The sequence below is a fragment of the Malaclemys terrapin genome, chromosome 8 (genome assembly GCF_027887155.1).
Source record: "Malaclemys terrapin pileata isolate rMalTer1 chromosome 8, rMalTer1.hap1, whole genome shotgun sequence".
NCBI classification, from domain to species: Eukaryota; Metazoa; Chordata; order Testudines; family Emydidae; genus Malaclemys; species Malaclemys terrapin.
The window spans coordinates 80,529,280-80,556,580 of record NC_071512.1 but is presented as its reverse complement, the minus strand read 5'-3'; the positions used below and the strand labels follow the sequence as shown (position 1 = coordinate 80,556,580).

At 41.6% G+C, this 27,301-nt stretch overlaps 1 protein-coding gene across 1 annotated transcript; it reads left to right on the top strand.

Moving 5' to 3' along the window:
* Positions 1–26,744, top strand: LOC128842501 (calcium-activated chloride channel regulator 1-like). The gene is made up of 15 exons (XM_054038549.1): positions 1–150; positions 1,401–1,541; positions 1,986–2,136; positions 3,785–3,902; positions 6,939–7,116; positions 9,967–10,194; positions 12,947–13,171; positions 14,085–14,262; positions 15,745–15,851; positions 18,373–18,603; positions 19,042–19,312; positions 20,416–20,580; positions 23,730–23,966; positions 25,934–26,242; positions 26,347–26,744. The coding sequence occupies exons 1-15, from the start codon at positions 1–3 to the stop codon at positions 26,424–26,426; spliced, it is 2,769 nt and encodes a 922-aa protein (XP_053894524.1). The 3' UTR covers positions 26,427–26,744.
* Positions 26,745–27,301: the final 557 nt, after the last annotated feature.

Here is a 27,301-nt window from a genome sequence, read left to right as displayed (position 1 = left end):
ATGAGGGTGTTCAAGAGCTTGGTTCTTTTATTTCTAGTACCTGTAGTGAGAGGTTCTATGGTTCAGCTGAAAAATGGTGGCTATGAAGATATTGTTATTGCAATTAACCCTGAGTTACCAGAAGATCACAATATCATTAGAAACATAAAGGTAAGAACTTTGGTATATGTATTGTCCTTCTGTGACATTCAGACTTCTTGGTTAGTTCTACCTCTAGATTAGCTGTAATCTTAAAAGACCAGTTCCAGCCCCCATTAATGACAATGTGAGGTTTTCTCTTGATTTTCATAGGAGCTAGATCAATTCTATTATTACTAAATTTGTTCTTAACTTGAATTTTTATTCAAATGCTTTTGTTAATGAAATGAGTGTACTAATCTCTTGAAGTTTAACAGGAATATTATGGCTCAGGGTCAGGCTGATTCTATGTATCACCTCCTTCTTAATTACTTATTTCCAAAACATGAGTACCTTCGACTAGAGAATCTCCAGAACATGGATATTTAATTGCCAATTGCTGCACCTCCATTACAATGTTTGCCATTTGCTTTTATCCCTCCTTTCCCCCATCTTTGCAGGCATTCACTGTGTTCTTAAAAACCCTTGGTGTGTGTGTGTGTATATGTATATGTGTGTGTGTGTGTGTGTATGTATATAGTGATATTTCTGTTTTTAGTTATTCTTTAAGTTCTTAGTGTAGATCTTTGCTCCATGATCACGATTTGGTCATTGAGCATTCACTTGCTGTAAAGAGAACAATAAACTGAGGGGGGGGGGCATAGCCATTAACTAGTGACCCCCCAAACTATTCAAGAGAGGTGGGGAAGGAGCAAGGAGGAGGGGAACAGGAAAATAGTGACAAAGTAGTGCCCACTGTAGAGGCAGGAGAAAGTAGAACCTAATAGAAGTGGAGCAAAAAAATAAGGAATCCCAGGGAGAAGAAAAAGGAAACTACAGGTTATTACTTACTATTTATTATTTTATTTGATTCATCAAGCATCACAGTACACTTTACAGATTAATGAAAAGCACTGGTCCAGGACTGAATCATCCTGCACCTCAAGCCCATGTAACTTTTTTGAGGAAATTTCATGTTTGGGTGGAGGTTTTATTTTAAGGGATAGATTGTGTTTTTTATCATAAGCCCTGAGCAAGGAGCGGTGTATATTTGTGCCCTTGGAGAAATACAGAGTGTCCCAGAGTTATAATTTGGTTTCTATTTCCATCATGGAAAAAGGAATCTGCCCCAGCCCTTCCGTTGGCCAAGATTGGTTTCTTTCTATACCTTCACATACTTAGTGTTACTTTATGTACTCTTGTTTCCTAGCAAGGCTAAACTACTCATTGCCTCTACAGTTCAATTTGTAATTCATAAATCTATTCTTTTCTTTCCCTACCAGGACATGGTCAAAGAGGCTTCTACTTACTTGTTCAATGCTACAAAACAGAGATTTTTTTTCAAGGCTGTAAAAATTATAATTCCTCAACACTGGCTGCCAAAATCTGAGTATTTAAGTGTAAAAACAGAGTCATATGATAAGGTAAGACTTAGAGCGCTCTTTACAAACCAAAAGTATTTGTTGTGTTCATACGCGTGAGACATAGGGTCTTGTCTACAAGGTGGAGTAAAAGCACACTATGGAGGTATGATTTCTAAACTACACTAACATGTCACTCATTAATTGGTCCTTGTAGACCCTGCTGGTGTGTATTCCCTAGTGCACTTTAACGTAGTGCTGCACTTTAGAAATCACTCCTCTGTAGTGCATGTTACCGCACCGTGTAGACAAGCCGTTTTTTCAGTAATGTAGAAATATAAATTGCTCTTTTTAGAATTTGTATTGCCCTCTAATGCCCAGTCCTGCCGTCCTTACCCAGAGGAACAATCACTGGGAGTGATTGCTGCAGGATGAGCCCATTCAACAGGGTCATCTGTCACCCTCCATTTCCTGATGCTCTTTAAAAAAGGGCCATTTTATTTTTAGGCAGATGTTATCGTGGCTAATCCTTACTTGAAGTACGGAGATGATCCCTACACGCTGCAATATGGAGGATGTGGGGAAAAGGGACGATATATTCATTTCACTCCAGACTTCCTGTTAAATGACACTTTGTATAACATCTATGGATCACGAGGTAGCACCATCTATTGGACTTTAATTTTCTGCGTTTGTTGGTATAAATATGCAATGGCCGAGAATTTCCAAAGTGACTAGTGATTTGGGATGCCTCCATTTTTGGTTGCCCAACCTGCCTAACTTTAAAAGAGCCTCTTTTTTCACAAACTGTTGAACATCAGACTCCCTGGATGAGTCTTAGTTGACCACTCAGAAATGGAGGCACCTAAAATTACCAGTCTCTTGAAAATACTGGCTAATAATTTTACAGTAAATGAAGGTTGTTTTTCCTCGTAAATCATTGCTTTGACTTGGAAATAATCTATACCCTAACATTACAGTGTAGTAAACTAATCTGAGAGTTGCAGTGGGTGTATCCTGGTGAACATGCAGGAAAACCAGTCCCAGAGGATTCTAGAATGGACCAAACTCTCATGAGTGGATCCTGCTCTGAGGACGGGAAGGTTTTTATTGGAACTTCTGAAAGTCACATTTGCCCAACTACCCTTCTTGTAAGTGTACATTCACAAGGAATTAAGAATAGTCCCATTTTGATTTCAACAGCAGGTTTTTTTGACTGCATGGGCATTGCCTATGTGAGGCCATTAATAAGCAAATAAAAAAGCCCCAATAGAGACCTCTCCGTTTTGTGCAGTGTAACCTGATGTTTTTAACAATGACTTTCTCCTATGCCCATTTAACCAATATACTGTCCAATTTATTTATCTCTGTTCCACGCACAAGTTAGAATCAATCATTTATGTGTTTCTTTTAAAATAGAGCTATGTCAAAACCAGTCCCTCAAATCTGAAACCTGGTAAATGTGCAAGGTTATTTGGATTCAAATCCAAGACGAACCTGCATTAGCTTGGATAAAAAATTTAGAGATTTGTTGGCCTAAAATGTTGGAAATCTCACAAGAACTGTCTTTCTCATCAGATTTCTGGCAGTTTGGGACAAAAATCTCCTTAGAATAATTCATTGGATTCTAGTAAAGTCAAATACAAACCCAAATTGTAGCTGGGTGAAGCATTGAACTCAAACCTTGAATTCTGGCTTAAACTTAATCTGATCTGAGCTCTGCTTCCTTGGCCCATCTTTAGTTGAAAGCTATAGTTAGACAACATGATATACATTCTCCATGTCAATGGCTTTACCAACACCTGCAAGAAAAGGGTTAGATTGTCTTGGTGAGATAGTTTTGTTTTCTGCAAAAGTATTCTGATTGTCTAATCATTTACACTTTATTCACCTTCAACAATCTATGTAATCCTTAGTTTTACCCTGAACTGAAGTTAAACTAACTTCTCTATTGTCTTCTAATATACACCTTTTCCTTTGTGTTATATAAGAGCCAAAATTATTATTTTAAAAGACATGGGTAACATGAGAAACCTTACTTGATACCTGGAATAGTCAGAAGCTCCTGTATGGAAACAGATCTTTACTTTAGGTCTGTTAATATTCTGGGAGGGTTAATCTGAACACAGTGACCTATTTGGGTTTCCAGCCGGATCCCATGGTGAGTCCTGTGTGGGCACAGGGGTATGTCCAAGCAGAGACGATTGTAGGATTGGGCCTAAATTTGTTTAAATGATCTACGGAAATATAAAGTAAACTGTAAAGTGTTGTATTTAGAATTCACATTTGCTCCTGCTCTTCCACAGCTAAAGTTTTTGTCCATGAATGGGCCCATCTTCGTTGGGGAGTTTTTGATGAATATAATAACGATGCACCTTTCTATGTGTCTGTAAACTCTGGAAAAGCAAGTGTTGAAGCAACTAGGTACCAACTTTTTATATTTTGTCTTCAGCTGATGAAATTTTAAATATCTCAGTGATACTTGGCACATACTGGTTATCTGTGTTCAGTCTGTACTTTGAGCCCTGTGCGAAGAGTCTTGGCAAGTTGTTATTCATAGGCAGGGCCGGCTCTGGCTTTTTTGCCGCCCCAGGCAAAAAAGCCACTGGCCGCCCCCCCCCGCCCCCGCGGGGGGTGGACGGAGCCCCTGGGGGAGGGCGGTGAGCCCTGGCGGGGGCTCTGCTCTCCCCCCGGCGGCCGGGGGGAGGGCGGCCGGAGCCCTGGGAGGAGGGCGGCGAGCCCCGGCCGGGGCTCCGCTCTCCCCCCGGCGGCCAGAATGCAGGGGGCAGGGCGGCGAGAGGGCGGCGAGCCCCAGCCAGGGCTCGCCGCTCTCCCCGCGGCGGCCGGGGGGAGGGCGCCAGGAGGGAGGACAGCCAGAGCGCCGGGGGGAGGGTGGCGAGCCTGGCCGTGGCCCCGCTTTCCCCGGGGGCCGGAGCACCACGCCGCCCCCCTCCAGGTGCTGCCCCAAGCACAAGCTTGGTGGGCTGGTGCCCGGAGCCGGCCCTGTTCATAGGATTAAAAAAGAAGCTTATACGATAATGTTTAACTAACAATATTGCTGTCTACAGACCAGTCTCATTGAATTATCACTATCATTTTGTAATGCATCACATTTTTACCACTAAATGAGCTTTTAATTTAGATGCAATTACAGATTTGAGTTCCCATTCTCTACATTCTGATTTACCCTGGCTTTATCAAATAGCAGTTAGCACGTAGTAAATAAGAATGTTTTCTCAAATTCCTGGGGGTTGGGGGGTGGGGATCCGGAAGTTCCAAAACATTCTTACTAGTTGATGTTTAGTGTTATTTAAATATTAAAAACTTACATGGTCAAAGTGCACATCCCATTATTTCCCTGTTTTAGCGTTATTACTATCTTATGATAATGTTCTCTAGATTCTGCATATTTAAGTGGTTTTTTTAAAAGGTACAACTCTGTAAATGAGAAACAAAAACCAGAGTGAGACTGGATATCTCAGTGGGTTTGAAATGGGATACAGAACTTTTCACTTCTCAGGCACTGATCTGAACTGAAACCAGTTTGGTAGTGCCTAAAACTCATTACCATCTGCCAGTCACTTATTGACCACTGTGAAATGAATTGGTGTTTTCAGTCCAATTCCTAATGGACAAGTATCAACATCACCAAACTTCTGTACTGCAATTGGCACTCTAATTGGCAGTCACTACTGAAGGAGACTGTGACAGGGCTCCCTGCTCCACCCTTTCAAACACCGCAAACCGGCTGGACACTTTCCAGGTTTATAAGCATAAGTGTGTTATTTATTAGGTCCCTTCCACCAGTTTATCAGTACAGCAACATACGAGTGTACATAAACTTCCCCATAGCCCACTCACTGGGGTGGCAGAGGGAAAGATCTCATCATGTGCCCTGTATCTCCTGGCATCCTCCCTCTTGCATTTCCCTCCTGCCTCTTAACTGCTCCCAGCTGATGGGTTGATTGCTCTCATTAGCACATCAGCCCTGTGTCTAATTAAGCCATTGAGCACCCATCTCCAAGTTAAGTCCACTCTAGGGGGAATAGCTAGTACCTTAGTGATCAGAGTGTTGGGTCAGCTCTAGCCCTAGAACTCTGTCCCCGAGACACTGATTGAATGGGCATGGAGAATGTAGTACCCGTTCACCTCAGGAGAGGGTCCTTCATGTCTGGATTGAGGCATACCGATGGACTAGTGGAGGCACTTGCATTCTTCTTCTTCACATAGATGGTGTTTCACACACAACCTATAAATAATTTCTTGAGGATGCCTCTGGGAAAAAAAAAAAAGACTACCAGTATTTTATTATTGTGACCACTTGTAAATTAGATTGTACAGTCTTTGGAGCAGAGATGGTGTCTAACATGGGCAGCGGGTATCAAAGACAGAGGAAACTGAGCTTACCCAGACTGCCTGCGTGGCCCCACCCACACTCTGCTGTGCCTCTTCCTTCTCGTGTGGCCGGGGCCTCGGGCCAGTGGCGCTGGAACCAGGAGGGACCCGGGGGGCATAGCCCTTCCACTTTTGAAAGTGGATGGGCCTGGCCAGACCCAACCTCTTCCCCTCCTCTTCCCCCCTCAACCGCCACCCCCTGGCCAGAACAGCATTAAGTCCAGCCGGGGAGCCCGGACAGCTGTGGCAGACACTTCACCTGCCCGGCGTGTGGGTGGGGGATGAGGGGGCTGAGAGCAGCCCCCGAACCATGTCCCTGCTGCCTGGCTGCAGGAGGAGGCTCCCCACAGCACAGCTCTCCCCGACCCGGCTCTGGCCGGGGATGGCCCTCAGAGTTGCAGCCTGGCCATAATAAGAGCCGCACAGGAAGCTAAGAGGAGCCACGGACCCTCCAGCTCCCCACCCAGCTCTTATAATGGCCAGGCTGTGGCTCTGAGGCCCCGCAGCCTGGCCGGAGCCGGGTTGGGGAGAGCTGCCCGGGAAGCTTTGGGGAGCCTGGGTCCCTCCACCTGCCCTGGGCGGGGGGCCTGTGACACGAGCAGGGGCTGCTTCTGCCTCCACCTTGGGTGGGAGCCTCCAGACCTCCCACTCTTGGGAGGGCTTCAGGGCCCTTCCCCCAAGCTGGGCTAGTGGGGGGCCGGCCTGCAGCCAGGGACTCTGGGTGGCTGGAGCCGGTGCTCGTGCCATCCACCCACCTGGCGCTCCGGTGGGGGTTGGGCTGTGCTGCTTGCCCATTGGGTGCTCCAGGGTTGTGGGGGAGGCCTTTGGGCTGCAGCGGGGGGAAGGTGGGCAGGAGAAGCAGGGCTCCAGGTAGAAGGGATGGGGCAGCTAGGGGGCTAGCCTCCCCAAGTCTGTGGTTCACCCACTGCCCATGGTGTCTAACTAATGCTAATCATGTTTGGAGGTTTTGGGTCTACCACGATTCAAATAATAAATAAGAGATTATTATTTGTTGGTTATATGTGGCTTGTTAGCTAAGCCTCTTTCTATCTCACCTTCCTTCAGATGTTCAGCTGATATCACTGGTAAATATATAGTCCAAAGCTGCATAGGAAACAACTGCATGACAAGAGAATGCGACTATGATCAACAGACAAAGCTGTATGAAGCTGGATGTAAATTTGTACCAGAAAAAACACAAAATGTCCCAGCATCTATAATGTACATGCAGAGCCTCCCTTCTGTAAGTATTGTTACTGCTTTTTGACCCAATTGGATATTTGGGGTCTTCTAGGTTGTTTGCATTCGGAGAAACTGATATGGAGTAAAGTATTTCTTAGATGCAATTCTGTTTGTTTACAAAACATATGCACAAAGTCCTGTTACTCTGAAGACAGCGGGAATCAAAGAACAGGAGGTATTTTCTTTGTTCACAGTTCCAAACATCTTTCAACCCATCACTCTGCCCAAAAAACTTTCTGCTTTCCGAGCAACATTTCCAGTCCTCCCTCCCCATGCCCAACATTTGCTGAAGTATAGTGAGGTGGATCCACTGGCTTTCATTAACCTTCTCATTGCCAGGCCTATTTGCCTCATCACCCACCCATCCCAGGCATGCGTACACACACAAACACACACACAAACAAAAAAGATCTTACTTAGGGCACTGCTTTGCCCTGCAGCTCCCCTCTACTGAGAGAAAAAGTCTACATTTCAGTACGCAACCCAGTCCTATGCCAGACACAGAAGGAGAAGGTCTGGAGAGAGCAGGATCACCATATGAGTTGGGGGTTGATGTGCTTCATGGCATGGAATCATCATAAAGGTGCATGATTCACAACCAGGGTGAATTAATTGCAAAGAAGGTAATATTGGAGTGCCTCCATGGCCCATTTCACAGCTAAGTCCTCTTTTTCTGTAATGGAGTAGGCCTCTCTTGGGAACAATTTGTAACTCAGAATGGGATGTTCCTCACTATCAACCACTTGGGAGAAGACAGCCCCCATCCAGCTTCAGAAGCATCAGTGTGTAGGAGGAATTTCTTGGTGAAGTCCAGGCTGTATAAAATGGGCTCCCTACAGAGGTGAGCCATTTGTGGCTAAAGACCTTCTCACAGGTTTCCGTCCAACGGATCTTTCTCAGGCTGCTGTTCTTGAGCAGATTGTTGAGAAAGGGCACAATAGATGAGAATCCTGATACAAACTGGTAGCAGTATCCTGCCAACCACTGCCCATCACCTGCTGTGGACACAGACCATGAGAAGTCCCACCTTCATGGGTCTGACAGACAGCAGCCCCATGATTCCTGATTGGCTCCCCACCCTATATAAATCTAAGGGGCATTCCAGGAAGTGTCCAGGGAATAGCATGGTTTCTTTGTAGCTGCCATGACGTCTCCCTGCTCCAATCTCAGCTTGATTGGGACTTTACCTTCTGACTTGGATCCCAAAATGTGACTTGGACTCTAACCCTTGTACTGACTCTGCCTTGGAACCTGACTATGCACTCCCCAGCTGCTCCCTACTTCAGATATTGAACCTGGCCCTTTTTGCTGCTAACTCCACCTAACAGGAGGTTCACATGAGCTACAGATAGGCCTTCCCCAGCTTTCTATGTCTTTAAGAGATTGACATTCTGACAGGGCAATGTCCTGCTCCTGTCTTCTCTCTGTCTTCAGAGACTCAGGGACCTTAAGTTGTCAAACACCACAGTGCAGATTATTTGCATTTGATCTTCCCACACCCTTACTGATCCATGCACCATAATTTTTTACAATTTCAGTTTCTCCTCAGTTCTCTGAGGAGAGGAGAGGGAAGGGATCTCTCTAGTCAGAGATCCTTCCTGGTTTTGGTGCTGGGGGGGCTGCCGCTATTCAGGGTTCACAGTTTGGTTCAATGGCTCCCAGCCCCCCATGGTACAAATCCTGGGCGTTTTGAAGCCCACCTGGTTTTAGGTCATTGTGCCGGTTGTTGACTCTTTGCACGTCGCAGGGCGATGTAACGAGGCTGGTCAGGTTTTGGCTCTGCTAGTCTGCCTTTCTCTCCCCTGCTCTGCTTTCCTGTGCCTTTTTCTATCTCCTGTGTTAATGGGCCAATTTGCTCATTAGTCCTCTCCCAGCCCATTCTAATCCACTAATTAGGCCCTGCCACAGAGTTAAGCCTTGCTATCGGAGGCATAATCCCATGCTGTCTCTTGGTCTAGCCCGCAATAGGCAGCCTGTGGTTCTGTCCTGGTCAAGTAGGTGACTGGTAAGACTGCTCAGTGCTCCAATGGCCACCATGCTGTCACTGCCACCCATTGAAAATTTCCAAGAAAAGTCACTGGATCATCTTCAGGCCCCATCTTCATGAATCTGACTGGTGCCAAGGCCAGGTCCGTATCCACCAGACCCATGGTGGAAGCCTTGCCACTGTGGGAGGCTGCAGTCAGGTCACGCCCTCTTGCACCAGCCTTTGTTGCTGCTGAGCAGCTAAGTTTCAAGTCAGTTGCTGCTCCTGAGTGGCCAGTTGTTGTCGGAGCCACTGTTGCTGCTGGTGTTGGTAGGTGTTCTGCTCCACCATTGATTTCAGTAGTTGCTCCACATGCATATTGTTGCGGAGTCTCTTCCTTATGACAGAAGCTCAGGAATGCATATTTGTGCTAGCTTTAATCTAGCTAGTGTGGCTAAAAATAGCAGCGAAGACAGGGTGGCATGGACACTGGTGCAGGCTAGCAATGTGGAGTATATATCCAGGGTTCTGGGTGGGTTTGTACCGCCCATGCTGCCACATCTTTACTTCTATCAATAGACAAACTAGCTGGATTAAAGATAGAACGTGTATGCCCACCTGAGCTCCAGTCATACCTCTGATTGCAGTGTGGACATACCTGTGTAACCCCTGAGACAGATTCTTTGGGAACACTCTTCTTTGATGACTTCTTCCAAGGTCCAGGACATAAAAGGATTTTATTCTCTATAGCCTTTAGAACAGGCAAAGAATTTCTGTATTTGTGCTTGTCATGAGCAATGAAAAAATAGTAGCCTGGGATTTGCTACTACACGAGTTCACTTGCTTTTCAGTAATCATTCTTCTCTTCCAATTGGCTTTTTTTAGGTGGTTGAGTTCTGTGATCAAAGTACTCATAATGAAAAGGCTACAAATCTGCAGAACAAAATGTGTAACTACCACAGCACCTGGGAAGTAATTATGAACTCTACTGACTTCAGTAACACCTCTCCAATAAATAGCGCAAGTCCTCCATTTGAGACCTCCTTCTCATTGCTGCAGACCAAAGACAGAGCAGTCTGTCTAGTACTTGATGTTTCTGGGAGCATGGCTGGGGTAAGAATAAATATACACGTTCTTTTTTTTAGCAGAACTGCTTAGAAACAGGCAGTTATAAAACAATGTGTTGTATATATATTACAGTATTTTCTTTAGTCAATATTTCCGTAATCATTCTTTATTCTTTAAGAAAAAATTGAGGCCACTATTTCTCCAATAATACATATTTAGGGATTGCTAAAAGGAAACTCATCAAATTCCTAAAAATGATATGCCAGACTTGGTCTCTTTTTCTTTACAAAATATAACTTGTGCTCCTCTTTTTAGTTTCAGATCCAGAATGTCAGAACCACTGTACTTCCCCCAAATGGAAAATATATCTGTTTAGGGCCTCAAATTTACCATTCTTAAAGTAAATCCAATATAACCTTCCTGAATAATATGTGTTCATATGTATAAATATCACATAGAAGTGAGAATCATCTGATAAGTTTGCCACATTTTTTGCAATTTATCCTGTACCTTTTCAAGCTTCACCAGCCTTCTGACCATAAATCCATCTCCCCAGGTTTTATTCTTACATTCCAAAGCACTACCCAACTTCCAAGAGCTATTTTTTATATGAACCTCTGTTGTATTCTTTCCCTAATATACAGAATTTCCTCATCCCTAATTTATTTGTTTCAAACATTCAATCCGGAGCTAGTGACGACATCTGTTCTCAAATATGTTACAACTTTCAAGTTTGATATCTAACGACCTTAAGGGCTAGAAATAGGACCTTCCCACCGGTATATCTCTGGAAAGAGAAGATCCTCAGCTTCCCTGTGGGAGGCACAACATCCTTTTGTGCCCTGGAGAGACCCCAGATATCTCGCTTTAAAATTGTGGCATCTTAATATCTGGAAAAACACTTATGTAATTTTTAGGAGTCTTTATGAGCCCTCTATGGGTTGAATAATGATAACAAAGGCACCTGGCTTTACAGGTAGGGGATAAAAAATAGTCCCAATATAAAAATATTAAGACCTCTCTAAAACATTCCAAGAATGCTTTTTTCTATCATATCGAATATGGTCACTCAAAATTTCATCATCAAGGAATAACATAAGAATCCCCAGTTCATGCTATATCACACTATCATGTACTCCATATATATTATTATATAGTATAAATAAGAGTTTTACTATCACTTTCTTTAAAATACAAATATTTTAGGTCTTCAGTTCAACAATCAACATAACTCCACTGAGGAGCCAAATGATGAAGTTTTGATCAAAAAATCTTAGGCTATGGTATGGAATTTGTAACGGATGGTGTATGGTATCCATCTTCTTTCTCAGAAAGATAATTTATGGGGCTTAAACAGGTTGTGAGCGTCTCTTAAAATATTTGACACAAACCCACAATAATGAATTCAATGAAAATCTACAGGAAGATGCTTAAAATGGCATATGACGTATTTCTGTGGCCTACAGGTTACTATATAATGTTTTATATGCTTTCAGTTTTGTAATTGAGTATTTCTCAATATTAAATCATAATTTCATTTGCTTTGTGACAAAGAAAGATATGGATCTCAAATAAGTGGTGCATTTTGCGATGAGCTACAGTTGAGCAGAATGGAATTCAGTGCTCTTGAAAGTAAAGTACTAAACCCTGTCTGAAAGCAGGTACAGGGCAGTTATACCCTGTGTAAGCTTCCCCTAAACTGCTCTGCCAACACAATTTATTCCTGCCATGCCACACCATACAAGTCCATTCCTGGGACTGATCTTCAGCAAAGATTGACAGTTTTCCCAAATTATCTAGTGAAGTTATGATGTGATAAATGTCTGTCATGCATGGCACATGCTATGAAATCACCCAACTAGGGACTGAGACTGGCACAGGATGTAACTGCACCAAACTTTTCTCTCTAGAGATAATACTTCAAATTCTAGATCACAAGTGAAAATGAATGTGGTGTTCTCTAATAATTATCCATCCCCATCTCACAACCAAATGTTTTGATACAGCTGGCATTCCTTCTTCTGGAGAGATTTCAGATTGGAAAAGCTTATGTGGACTAGTACTATGAGCATTTTACTATCATTAGCATCAAATTCAACCCAAAGCTATTGAGAGGCAAACAAGTACTAGATTTCCAGAGATAAAAGATACAAATTAGCTTATTCTTTAATCTTAATACAGGAGAGGAAGAGAATCCTTAACTAGATCAAGAATAATGACAGCTAGTTTTATAGAGAAAGGAAAGCTTCAAAAGGTAAACTTTCTCAGCTGGTTTTCAGCAATCTGTTCAAATATTTATATTTAAAATAAACTCTTTCACTGTAATTACCAAATTTTCAAAGTGCCAGGAACCTGTAAAATAGAGGGGCTATCCTAAAGTATAGGTAGGTTGAATGCTGTTCTCTGAGGCTGCAGCCATTTTACCTAAACAAGTTATGTGAAAGAGAAAACCTTATTTGTGAGGAATGTCACCACATTATTAGAATGCTGTTTGGTTGACACAGTTATATATCTCCTGGATGTTTCAATATGCAGATACCCTTCCATGATAGCAGAACAAAGTACACATCTCCACTGGTCTGGAAAGAATATGCCTGGTAGTTTGGGCTACCCAGATATTGGGTATTTGTTTAATTTTCCATATTTTCCCCTCAAATCTCTCATCTGCTCTATGGCAGGTACATTCCCATTTATCAGTACAAACTGAACAACATTAGTAATTGCTGTATTCTTGCTTTTTGCTATCTCTCTAGAAAAGCCTTGATAGTTCTAAGTACGTCCCTTTCTTCACCTGCAGTATAACCGCATTAAACATCTGTACCAAGCTGCGGAGATATTCCTGCTACAAATTATCGAAATGGGTTCCTGGGTTGGAATTGTCACATTCCAATCTACAGCACAAATTACATCTAATCTACGACAAATAGTCAGTGAGAATGTACGCCAGGATCTTATCAAATACCTGCCTAAATCAGCTGGTGGAGGAACTAACATCTGTGCAGGAGTACGCAAAGGATTTGAGGTGAAGGAGAACTTGCGGGGAATGTGTCCTGGAATGCCGTGATAATGAAATGGAACTAGGAGGAGAATAGTGAGTAGGAGTAGGGAGGTGATATCACCTCTGTGATCAGCAGTACTGAGACTATGACTGAAATACTGTCTCTGGTTCTGGTGGCCACATTTCAGAGAGGATGTTGGGGAAACTGGAAGGGGTTCAGAAAGACAGCTACAAGAACAATTAAATGTTTGGAAAATGTGTTTTATAGTGAGAAATTTAGGAAGCTCAATCAAGTTAGTTCAATGGGAGCAGGTTCAGGACCTAAGAAATTAACAAGGCCTGCTATGTTTATACTAGCAAAAAAATTAAGATTGCTTTTAGAAAGTCTTACAAGAATGCTTTGCTCAAGGCGTTGTGCAGAAGATCATAATCATATAATTTCTCATATAGAAAATCCAAATTTTGTTTATTTTAACATTGGTTTAAGCATGGTTTTATTCTTAAAAGGGCTTATGTAAAATGGTACCTTCATGCTCCATGATTTCTCAAGTCGCTTTACAGAATGGGCATGGACAGGCTTCCACATGCCCTGTGCATATGCTGTCATTGGCTGCAGGATCTGGAGTGGGGGCCGGCAGACACACGCATTACTACTACTTGGAATGCTGTAAGGAGTGTGCTGTAAGGAGTGTGCTAGACACCTCTCCCCTGAACCATCCTGCCCTGTACAGGCAGTGTAATTCAGACAGCTTCAATTCAACTCTTGCCACATGACACAGCCTCCTACACCAGCACAATTCACACTTGTAAGGAAAAGATTTTGCCTTACACTTGCACTTTAAGAATTTCTCTTGATGTAGACACTGTCTGTTTTAGAGCAGCTAACATTTACGATAAAGTCCTATTGCTAATACCTGAAATTTTCTTCTCAATTCAGGTGATTAAACAAAAATACTCTAATCTCGATGGTTCTGAAATTGTATTGCTGACAGATGGAGAGGATTCAGGTATGAGCATTTGCCTTAAGGAGGTGGAAGACAGTGGATCGATCATTCACACCATTGCCTTGGGGCCAAGTGCTGCTCCAGAACTAGAACAATTTTCAGACATGACAGGTAAGTAATTTTCTAAACTAATCCTATTTTTGGCATGCACACCTTAAGCATGTAAGAAATGTAAAACTAGAGTGGTTTACAGCTTGTAAAAGGGAAAAAAAATAAAGTCAACTAATTCCAGTCGTATATACAGAATATTTATTTTCAGCTGAATAAACACAATAATATTGGGAGCAATTATTTATATTTTATCGATTGTTGCTTTAAAAAATCTGTATCCTGATAACACCCTACTTAATAGCAAGGTTTGATAATTATATTACTGGCGGATGTTCCTCTAAACAAAAAGATAAGCTCAGTGTTTAAATCATTAACATTTTATTTCTGATGTTTACATAGCAGTGATATGCAAACCTATTAATGTCCTAAGTAGTTAAATAATGACCAACTCACAAACAGTCACAGCTGGAGGACTCTAGCTGAGGAGTCAGCAACCACAGTCTCTGTACTTGCAACTGGGAGGCTCAGTCAGCTCTGCTTTGAGTTGGAGCTGCACTGTTCCTTTGAACTTCAGCCATTTTAAAGAAAGCCAGATGGGTGCTGGGTGATGCTGCAGTACAGGGCAACTACCATGGGAATTCCATGTGTTGATTTAGAATGTAGCTGTACTCTGAATAGTGACTATGTATAAATGGCACCTTCTTAGTCAACTGAGATGCTCCTTTTGTGTATTCAGAGTCACATCTGCTTGCTTTAGGGACTTAAATAAGATTGTACTGCTTTTTACTCTTGTTAGCACTGTACAGCCAACATGGCTGTGAGAGAACAACCTGAATTCAGTTCTGGTTTGTGTACTATAACAGAATAGTTCACTAAGTTCTGATCACAGACTCTTTAGTGTTAAGCGATTGATGTGTGAGCCAGAAAGAACCCAGCTGGTCTTTCAGAGCCCAGTCTCAGCAGGCAGGGCTCACTGTTTGAAATAAATGGCCAGATTTCCAAAGACACTGCGCACCAGAAGTTCCCATTGGCATTATGGGTAGTCAGCACAAATGAAAAGAGGCCCAAACGTTGTATTTGTAAACTAAGCAGATTTGATCTGAGTCACTGGGAAGCAATAATCTTGGAATTCCACCATGTAATTTTGACAGAGGTGTTTTTCAGAATGAAATTGCACTTTACAGGTCCATGGCTCAGAGTCCAGACTTACCAAGAACAGCCAATGAGTGAGCACAGTACTTGATGAAGTGTTATTGGTGACAATTCTTAGTCAGACCAAGTTAGGTGGAATTAAAATGTGAACAGATGGGATCATTTCCCAGGTCAGATTTGTTTTCTGCAGGAACTCTCTGGGTGTTTGTATGAATTGATTCCCCACCACCCAGCGGTTCCTCCCTGCACTGCCCCATGAATAAAGGATAATAAGGGACCAACATTTAATTTATCAAATTAACACTGTGCTCTATAGCAACAACCAAACGAACAAAACCTATGTTTTTACAGTAAATGACTATTCTGATTATTTTAACAATCACATTTCAGGAGGCTTAAAGTTTTATGCCACAGATACAGTTGATTCCAATGGCCTACAAGATGCATTCAGTGGAATTTCATCAGGAAGTGGAAATATTTCTGAACAGTCTATTCAGGTCTGAGTTTCAAATTTGTTTTTTTTTTCATATTATTAATCAGTTACTGGTCAATTAAGAGTAATTTTAATAGGCTGTAATCTTAACTATTGCACGGCCAGTGACTGATCTTAAAATATAAACTGTTATTTGGAAATAGCAGTGGGATTTATTTATTTTTGTGGTCTGTTATATTAACAAGAAAAATGAAACAGATAATGAAACAAAGAAAATTAAAATTACTCACAATTAGCTAATGCAAAGGGACTTATACAGCTAGAGGTAGGCAGAAATACCATAGTATGTGTGGTCACTCCTCTGTAGAATGCTGTAAATAAGTGATCTTGTTACTATATTAACATTATCAATAATGGGGAAACTATCTCAACTGCTTCTCTTCTAAACAAGAGATAACATTTTCATTCCCAGCTTTCCTGGCACTTCTCATCATCCATTTCAACTCAGCGATGATTTCTTCAAAATAATTGAGACTAGTAGTACTGAGTTATCCCCTTCTCCTATTGCTACAACAGCTCTTGGGTTGTGCTATCTGTAACTTAACAACTCATCCCTCACTTTGTTAAATCTCTGCTATGGACCCAGTTTTGCACTTTATCTGAATCATGCATAGCAACTAATATAGATTTGCAAAAAGAACAGGAGTACTTGTGGCACCTTAGAGACTAACAAATTTATTAGAGCATAAGCTTTCGTGGACTACAGCCCACTTCTTCGGATGCACATAGAGTGAAACATATATTGAGGAGATATATATACACACATACAGAGAGCATGAACAGGTGGGAGTTGTCTTACCAACTCTGAGAGGCCAATTAAGTAAAAGAAAAAAACTTTTGAAGTGATAATCAAGCTAGCCCAGTACAGACTAATTATTCACTTTCTCCACACCATTCGTGATTTTATATACCTCTATCATATCTCCCCTTAGTCATTTTTATAAATTGAATAGTCAAAGTCCTTTTATTCTCTTCTCATATGGAAGCTGTTCCATACACCTAATCATTTCCCCCCTTCTCTGTACTTTTTCCAATTCTAATATCTCTTTTTTTGAGATGGGGCTACCAGAACTGCACACAGCATTCAAGGTGTGGGCATATCATGGATTTTATAGCATCATTATGATATTTACTTTCTTATTAGATTGGTGAGACATGATTCCCCTTTACAGAAGCCATATTGACTCTTGCCCAATATATCACATTCATCTATTAGTCCAATAATTCTGTTCTTTACTAGTTTCAACCAATTTGCCTGGTACTGGAGTTGGGCTTACTGCCCTGTAATTGCCAGGATCGCCTTTGGAACTTTATTAAAAACTCAGCATTACATTAGTTATCCACCAGTCATATGGTACAGAGGCTGATTTAAGTAATAGGTTACATATCACAGTTAATAGTTCTGCAATTTCATATTTGAGTTCCCTAAGAACTCTTGAGTGAATACCATCTGGTCCTGGTGACTTATTACTGTTTAATTGATCTGATTGTTCCAAAAACTCCTACACTGGCACCTCAGTCTGGGATAGTTTCTCAAATTTGTGACCTAAAAAGAATGGCTCAGGTGTGGGAACCTCCCTCACATCCTCTGCAGTGAAGATTGATGCAAATAATTCATTTAGCTTCTCCACGAAGGTCTTGTTTTCCTTGAGTGCTCCTTTAGCACTTTGATCATCCAATGACCTCACTGATTGTTTGACAGGCTTCCTGCTTCTGATGTACTCAAACAAAACAGGAAGAGGACCAAAACAATGCCATTATGACTAAACAGCAGAGGAAACAGATGTGGTTAGAAACAAAAAGACATGTTTTAAAAATTGGAAGGCAAATCCTACTGAGAAAAATAGAACAGAACAAACTCTTGGAAATCAAGTGCAGAAGTATAATTAGGAAGGCCAAAAAAGAGTGTGACAAGCAGCTAGCAAGAGAGACAAAAACTAACAGCATTTTTTTAATTTGAGGTATAAACATCTTTTGAGCCTGTGATGAAACATATATATAGATGAAACAGGCTGACAGATGGAGAAGAAATTTAGCACTAATCACCTGCACAGACGTCATTTGATAGCTAGGTGGATAGATCACAGAGAGCAGTGGCAAGAGACCCTTGGTTACTATACTTCACATTCTTAAGCAATTGTACTCTGCAAATGGGCATTACAGAAAATTTGCTCAGGGCTTCATCATTTCACTCCCTTCAATGGCTAGTCCACGTGACCCTCGCCCGCCAGCTAGTTCCCCAGGAGTGGAGGCACAGTGGCAGGAGGCTTCTTCCTCCTTTGCACAACCCTGAGCTCTGCACAGAACAGCAGAGACCTGCTCAGGGTGGTGCCAGCATTAATCCTCCTCTGTCCCATCTTCCAGCAGTGGGCCAGTTGTCCACCAGCCAGTCAAGATGCCCTCTGAATAAACAAAATATTGATTTGTTCTCCGCTTTAAGAGGAAAATGAACCACTCTAAAATTACTAGTATTTTAAGTGTTTATCTGCTAACTAGCCATAAAACATATTTTATTTGTCTAATAGCTTGAAAGTACAGCTCAGATTGTCGCAGTCAAGCAGTGGATGAATGGTACAGTGACTGTAGATAGCACTGTGGGAAAGGACACCTTCTTTGTAGTTACGTGGGATCGAAGCACATCTCCACCAGACATTTCACTGCGGGACCCCAAAGGAAAAGAATATAGAACGTCAAACTTCACAGTTAGTGATCTAAACCTCCGAACAGCTCGACTGAATATAGCAGGCACTGCAGAGGTAAAGACTAAACTTTCTTTTATTATCCAAACATGTTAACATTTTCATAGACTGAAGTGTACCTTCTCTTTTTAGAAGTTATAAACATATATTCCTCCTGGACAAAACATTGAATTCAGGGGAAGTTAAGGTTGAGAGTACATATCTATAATATACAGGTTCTAATCCTTCCAAGAATGTGATAATCCTCAAACATCCACCACTAAAACTGAGTAAATTCAGATATAAGGTTAAATTTAAAAGAAACCAAACATTTGAGAGCATGAAGAATCATAAGTAAGGTACCCAAATTCCTCAGCTATGTTCCTGTAGCAATACCCTAACTGCCCTTTGTGCCTTGGAAAATAAGATAAAAATTAACTAAGGGAAACACAAAGCTGCCCTTTGAATAATGAAGTCTTACATTATATTTTTATATTCTATCTATTTGATTTGCAGGTGGGAGATTGGTTGTATTGGATTCAAAATAATCACACAGCCTCTCAAGTCATATCAATGATAGTAACATCTCGACCAGCATCTTTGGCTGTGCCTCCAGTGACTGTGAAAGCCCACATGAATAAGGATACAAACAACTTCCCTAATCCAATGGTGATTTATGCAGAAGTTAGTCAAGGATTTTTGCCTGTTCTTGGTGCAACCGTGATGGCCACTGTTGAACCACAGACTGGATCTGCAGTGGAGCTCAGACTCCTTGATGATGGTTCCGGTAATGTGATAATTACTTTCCTTACATTTTTGTCTAGCAATGTATGCACTCCCTGTTTTGTGGTATGTATTTTAGAATGTCCATGCACGCTGCTTCCAAACTTATCACTAAGGGTTCAGTCATGCCTATGCCATGATTACAGAACAAGGGGTAGTAAGTGGAGGGAGATGGTAACTCTGGTCTCCCCACTGCTTCACGATGAGAATAAACTGCAGTGGGTCTAAACTGGTGCAGCATGTGTGCCCTGACATGCTGGTGCACTTACACTATTGGGTGTATTAGGAAGGAAGGAGGAGAGAGAGAAACTGCGCCCAAGAAGAAGGGAGTGTCGTGGTTGTGCAGAGCCTTCTCCTCGCCTGTGCTGTTACCCATGATGCAAATAGCCAGCACAGGGACAGAAGGGGGTCCAGTGCCTTGTGGGTCTGATTCAACCATATTCACTGTTTGAACTTATGTATATTTTACATACTGGTCTGCCCTGCAGAGGGGATGCAGGTGGCAGAACAGGAGAGCGAGAGTCTGTTTCTATAGCTTGTCACATGCTATGTAGGCAGTATAGCTATGTTAAAAATATCTCCTTTGAAAGTATGAATTACATAGATTATTATTCTCCTTTTCCAATCTACTGTGCCTACAGAGGTGATGTGATTCAAATGCACAGTTCTGTTGTTCTCCAACTTCTCCATTATCTGAACCATGTCATGCAAACTGTAGACCCTTTCCTCCCCACATTCCAGCATTGCTTCAATCTCAAAGTATTTTAGTCTGCAGACCACCAAGAAGGGCTCCACAGATCAGACGACTATGGTGAACTACTAAGAAGCAGTTGAGAACTACTGGCCTATTGGTTACTATTGGAAACAGTAAATACACAGTAACATGTTTTAATGCTACATTGTTATCTCCAGTTAAATATGTAATGAGCTCATGTCACCACAATGGGACCGATCCTGTTTTCACCTAAGTCCGTATCAAAGCTCTTCTTGATTTCGATAGAAGAAGGAGTAGGCCCTATGTGTTTCTGAACTGAACAGCAAAAAAATGCCCTTGCTTAAAAAAGGTACCTTGTTTGGATGGTTAATTATTACTGTTTGTATGTCTAGGTGCTGATATTACCAAGAATGATGGAATCTATTCAAAGTACTTTACAACTTTCAAGGGAAATGGTAGATACAACTTAAAAGTGCATATCCAGGGGAGAAATCAGACTGTCAGACTTGGCCGCAGGCAGAGCCGAGCCTTGTATGTTCCAGGCTACATAGAAAATGGTAAGGAACATTCATGAAATAGAAAATACTCTCTCTCTCTCTCTCTGCATGTGTAAGAATATGGGTGAATGGGAGATCATTTAGCTTCACAAAAAGATTTTTAACCTTAACGTTTGTTACATGTATCTTTTCCGCTATTGTTTATACTTTTAGAAAACAGTAGCTGGAACCACAGTATTTTTGCTATATATGAGCACTGGGTATAGTACCACATTATATATATATATATATATATATATATATATATATATATATATATATATATATATTAATAATTATCCTGGAACTGAAAATCATATTAAAAATCAGCTGAAGTTAGAAATTTTAAATTTGTGTGTTTCACTGAGACTTAAAAATGAGATTTCAGGGAATCAGTTTCAAAGTTATGAAATTTTAAAGTTATCTGTTTAATGCCTCCCATGAGAATTTTTCTGTTCTTCTGTTGGGTTTTCTGGACACTTTGTTCAGGACTCTTTCCCATTAGGCCTGTGTGAGTTTAAGATCCTCAGTTCCAGAAACCACAGGTATGGATACTGCTATTAAAATATTAATGCTTAAGCCTTCTCAATCAGTGGAGCTTCAGTTAATGATATTTTTATGAGTCTGTTACTAGTGTGATGTGACTTAGTATATTTTTTCATCTTTCCATTATTTTTGCATTTCTCTTTTGATCTAAGGGCCCAAAGAAATCAAGTGCAATGAAAACAGTTAATTCATCATTAAAATATAGTTTTATTCTGAAAAATGACTTTGTAAAAATAGTATCGTCAAATTCTACACTTGTTTTCTCAATTGCTCCAGAACAAATTTGCTCTAGTTACAGGTTAGCAACACGGCTGTTTTAACTCCCAGCCCTGCAGACTCAGCCTAGGATCTGAAAATCAAGTTGTGTTCTTTCTGGCTTGTGCATTGTCATCAGGGTCTGCAAGCCTAATGCCATGCTCAGTATATCTATGCAACCCTATGGCCTTCAGCAGGATTGCACAAGTGTAACTGGGGGAATAATTCGAAGGCATTCGTTACAGAGTTTCCTCTGCAATGGAACTTGATTAACAACAGTTTGTTTGTGGGGGAAAATAGTAACTTACTTTTTCCATTTAATCCAGCAGATCTGACTCTGGGTAGACAGAGTGACAGCTCTACTGAGTAAGAACCACACTCCAAGCTTGAGATATTAGGCACCCCAAACCCTCAGGAGGTTCCAACAGTTAAGATTTGTACCTCAGTGTTCACTTGGCTACATCACACAATGTAATATTTCCTGTTCCTGTTTTCCTTGTTAAATATACACCTTTACGCTATTTTACCAGTAAACCTCCCCACCCCCAAAAAAACCCCACCCCAGCAAATTGTGCAATATGATGGTAAATATATATATTATTACTCCTGGGGGAATTCTGCAACAAAAAATTGAAAATTCTCCGCACAATATTTTAAAATCTGCAAAATTCTGCATATTTTATTTGTCAAAATAACATAATAGAATCACACCAGTTTCCATTATTTTTGGTCATTTATTTCAAAATACCTGCCAGCAAGTATGTCTGTAACAATGCAGACAACAAAAAAGATTCAGGAAATGTTTTTTGACAAGTAGATTCCTTACTAGGCATATTAATACAGAACTCTGAGTAATAATTCATTTAAACTACAATAAGGAACTGTATTTCCCACAGCCCTCAGAAGCAGTGCAAAGGCTTGGGGGAGTCAGGGGTAATGGAGGAGCTGAGGGACAGGGAAGTAAATTGCTGGGAAGGAGCATGGGTGTGAACCTGGAGGGTTGTTGGGTATGGGTGGGAAAAGTATGGAACAAGGTTTTTTTGGGGGGCGGGGAGGGATTGTTAGGGAGCTTCCCCCATGCAGACCGTGGCTGATCCCTAGCCTTTCCCATGCAGTCAGGCACATCTTCCCCTGTCAATGTGTCCCTCCACTCCCACTCAGATACCCATTCCCCCCATCCCCATGTGGCCCTGCACCCCCTGCCCCTGTCCCTATGTTGCTCTGTACCCCCGCCTCTGTCCCATGTGTCTCTGTGCCCCCATCCGGCCACTCCCCTGTCCCTGTGTCCCTGTACCCCACCCCCTGTCCCAATGTGTCTCTGTGCCCCCACCCAGCCACCCCCTGTCCCTATGTAGCTCTGCACCTCCTTCCCCCTCCCTCCTGTGGCCCTGTGCCTCCACTCCCATTCAGCCCCTGCCCCAGTCTGTTCTCCCTTAGTTCTCTCCACTAGCCCTTATAAGCCCCTGTCTGACCCCCCCACACACACACATCCCAGGCTGTCTGTCTCCCAATAGCCCCGATCTCCTCACCTGGCTTGACAGGCGCTTGGAAGAAGGCAGGCTGTTTCTTCTTTAGATGGCTGTGAGCTGCTGCTTTGTTCTATAGCCACAGCACCCTCTGGTGGGCAAAAGGTGGACCTGCAGCAACATTTCAGCTGAAGCTTTTTCTGCACAAAAAAATACAAATATGCGGGGCTTATTAATTATGCATGCATGCAGTTGTACAAAACCCCCGCAGGAGTAAAGATATATATCTATAATATGGTGGTAGAAAACTTAGGTTTTGGAATTTCTTGACTTTTGAGTGCCTGGTTTCTCAACCTTAATTTTAGATTAATGTTAGCTTTTGCATTTCATATCCTCCTTCTTGCACACGTGTGTGCACGTACACACAGAAACAATTTTCTGTATTCCTAGAAAATTAGAATATACTGAATAAAAAAGTCTACATAAAAATGTGTCCAGCTTAAACCCAGAAAAGTAAGGAAATTCCTACAAGGTTGTAATTCTTATGCTGCCTGCAATATCTAGGAAGAGATGGGTGGAAGCTACCTTATCACAACCACTTCCCACTGACACCTGCTTAATACCTTAAATACCCTAATGGATAATAGGAACTGTTGCTGCTTTCAACTGCACTTGAAATCTGGTTTGCTTTTGGGGTCTGCCTTAGTTTTGTGCAAAGATGCAGGATCCTGAAGTTCACTTTGGTTTTTAGCCTTGCTAATTTTTGCACTAAACTTCAATAAGCCAAAGAAAAAATGTAGATTAAAGACAGAAGGAATGCTAGATAAAAAAAAAGTGTGTTATGATTTGGAGTTTTGTAATATTCAGATAGCATGAGCAATTGTTTTTTCTTTTTTGGGGCAGGTGAAATCAAAATAAATGCACCGAGACCTGAAGTTAGTGATGATGAAATTCAAGCAAAGCTAGGAAGTTTCAATAGAGTTGCAACAGGAGGTTCTTTTGTAGTGAAGAATGTTCCATCAGGAGGCATTATTGATGTGTTCCCACCCTGTAAAATTACTGACCTTGAGGCTCAGTTTGAAGAAGATAAAATTCACTTGTCTTGGACAGCTCCCGGGAATGACTTGGATGAGGGACAAGGTAAAGTGAACTTTTGTTTTAGTCAGCTGGAAGTGATGCAGTATTGTCAGTTATCTGAAATTACATATGATGAGCCAGCCAAGGAGAGGTGAGGAAAAAAGCTATGTCTTCCCCATCTGCAAAAAATATGACCATCGCTATGGCTTGACCTACTCTAGATTTTCTCTGTAAAATTTCCTAGTGTAGATCAGGACTCGGTGTAACCAATAAATTACATATTCAATATGATATTCACGTTAGTCCCACTTAATGCTTTAAAAAATGTTTAAAGAAACACGGAACACTCCCAAACATAGGCATCAACTCCGTGGGTGCTCCAGGGCTCAAGCATCCATGGAAAAATAGGGGGAGCTCAGCACCCACTAGTCAGAGTGGCTCAGCAGGGTCCCGGGGCTGGCTGCTAATCAGCTGTTCAGAAGGACCCCAAGGCTAGCCGCCTATCAGCTGTTTGGTGGCCAGGGGTAGGGGGATGGGGTGGTGGGAAGAGAAGGGGATGGGGCAGCGGACAGTGGGAAGAGGAAGGGAAAGAGGATGGGAAGAAGTGGGGACTCGGGGGAGAGGGCAGAGTGGGGGTGGCAAGAGACGGGTGAGGGTGGGGTCTCAGGGGAAGAGGTGGGGCCTCATGAGAAGAGGTGGATTGAGGGTGGGGCCTCGGGGCAGAGTGGTAGTGTAGAAAAACGAAAGTCAGTGCCTGTTCTCCCAAACCTGGTACAACAGAAAATGCAAAACCTGTATACCAACCAGCCTTATGCTAGTTTACAAAGGAAAACAAGTTAAATCAAAAACATATTCACTAGTGACTTTTCCAAAGCTTAGCCCCTGTCTACACTGCAACTGTAAATAAGTCAGGGGACCCAGTTACAACATGGACAGTCCAAAGCTTTAGTCCATTTATGGGGACACAGTTAGGTCTTGTTCATAATGTATATTTCAAGTATGTTGTAACCAGATTATGTTATAGTGTGCACATCAGCACAAGCCAGAGAGGTTAAGATAGGCAGTCTGCAGTCACACAGAGAGCCGCTTCAGATTAAAATCTTTACATACACCTACATCTCTTGCCAACCAGCTCACCAGGGAACAAACCAACAACTCCATTAAATCCCCAAAACACTGGCCTAGGTTCTTCTATGTGGTTACTTTGCGCTACTCGTCTGGCTCAAAACAGCCTTATAGCTGAAGGGATAGAAAAGAAGATGAGGAGCAGGAAGTAGAACTCAAATCAAGCAAAGAACTAGAAAACCCATGAGCAGAACAGAACTATACAGCCTTGAAATGATAACTGTGGACAGTGGGAAGCCAGGCACATTTGCAGCAAAATCCCTGACACACTAACTATGCTGGCAAATGGAGCAGGCATTTTGCTGTCTCTCGGCCTATGCTTTAGAACCTGCTAACATTAAGAGAGGGAATGCTGACCAGGATGCAGGGATCTCTCCCTCTACTGTTTGATCTTATACTTGACCTGGATACTCACCAGAGACAAGTGAAAGAAATCTTATTTTCATTTCTCATCCAAAAATTATGTTTCCATTTTAGTACTATAGAGACTTGTGTGAAGTGTGGGGGAGAGAGGCAGTTTAATGGCAGTTATCTGCACTGCCATGTGGAAGACTCATCTGCCCAGCAGGAGCTAAGAGTGCTGGTAATATAATGTGGTTAGCTCTCATGAAGGGAGGGAATGCCCCACATCAGCTAACTGTAGACTATTGACCCAAATAAAATGTGGAACTGATAAGTTCTAACAGGAATCCTGTCCAGAGCTCTACAAAGAATGGATGTTAGTCAATTAAGCAGGCCCATCAATAATGAGGGTGGGTAAAATGGAAGGGATGGTAATGGAGTATCATTGGAGTTCTTATAAAGATACAAAACTGTTCTACAAATCCTGTACTGTGCTTGCATTTACAGATGGTATAATAGGCATTACTAACACACTCTTACTTGTATTCCTTGCTTTTTTCCAGCTGACAGATACATAATAAAAATGAGTGAAAGTCTTCTGGACCTAAGGAACACCTTTGAGAATGCTACTTCAGTGAATACCTCTAGTCTGGTACCTAAACCTGCCGGCACCAAAGAATCATTTCAGTTTAAACCGGAAAATGTCACAATAGAAAATGGCACCATAATCTACTTTGCAATACGTGCCATTGATAATGCCTCCCTGACCTCAGAGGTGTCTAATGTAGTACAGGCAGCTCAGTTTGTTCCTCCAAAGGAATCCTTGCCTGATACGCTTCCTACTGAAGTTATCACTAAGAGTGTTCCTACACAGGAATCCTTGCCTGATTCTATTCCTACTGAAGTTATCACTAACAGTGTTCCGAAACAGGGATCCTTCCTGTTACGCTTCCTACTGATGTTATCAATGACGGTGTCAATGTTTCAATACTAGTTACTGGGTCTGTAATAGCTGTATTAATAGCTGTAAGTATAACTATCTGTATTTTACATTAGAAAAATAGAAAGGGAGGCTTTGAGCTCAGATTGTAATAAAACTAATTGTAAGATGAAAGCTCAGTAGGTATTTATCCTAATTTGTTCTATTTGTGATTTCAAAATACATAAGGAAAGACAAATTTGTAATAGATTTGAAAATTAAGTGCATTGCCTTTAAAATAGAGGTGGATTGATATGTATTTTGATCTGCTTTCAATGAGTGTATAGTATGTTACAGTACATTATGTAGACTGAACAGTGAATTTAAAAGTATATACTGAGTAAACTAAGACACATCAGTATAATGTGTAGCATATAAATGACAATCTAATTGTATACTTTAATTCTAATCTTGCTAGAGTTCTGCAACATTAGGTATTCTGTGCTTTATTTTAAAAAAAATAGGACAAAAATCTTTCTAATTTTGTTTTCCAGTTGCTTAGAAGTCAAGGGGGGGAAATTTAAGAAGAAATTAGATCTGTAATCTTTGGTGTTCATACATTCCTTTCAGTTATATTCAATGAGTAGGAAACATAAATGTATACATCTGATGGTCCTGAGCCTGCAACTGCTTAGGTACATGCATAACTCAACTCTTATCCTATGACTAATGCAGGTGTTTAAATATTCACAGGATCAGGGCCATATGTTATCCACAAATGAGCATATGGAAAACACTTTTTACCTGACATAATCATCAAACACACATGCAACATTCCAACTCTAAATGATAGAACAAAAGCAAAATAGTAGAAGAGAAAACACTAGATTACAAGGTAGCGGAAATGCCACCTACCACAGCATGTGACATAAGCAAAGGCATGTAGCACCGAGGAGGAAAAGCTATTCAGCCGGTAACTTTTCATTGTTTTTTCCCCATCTCTTGCAAGCCC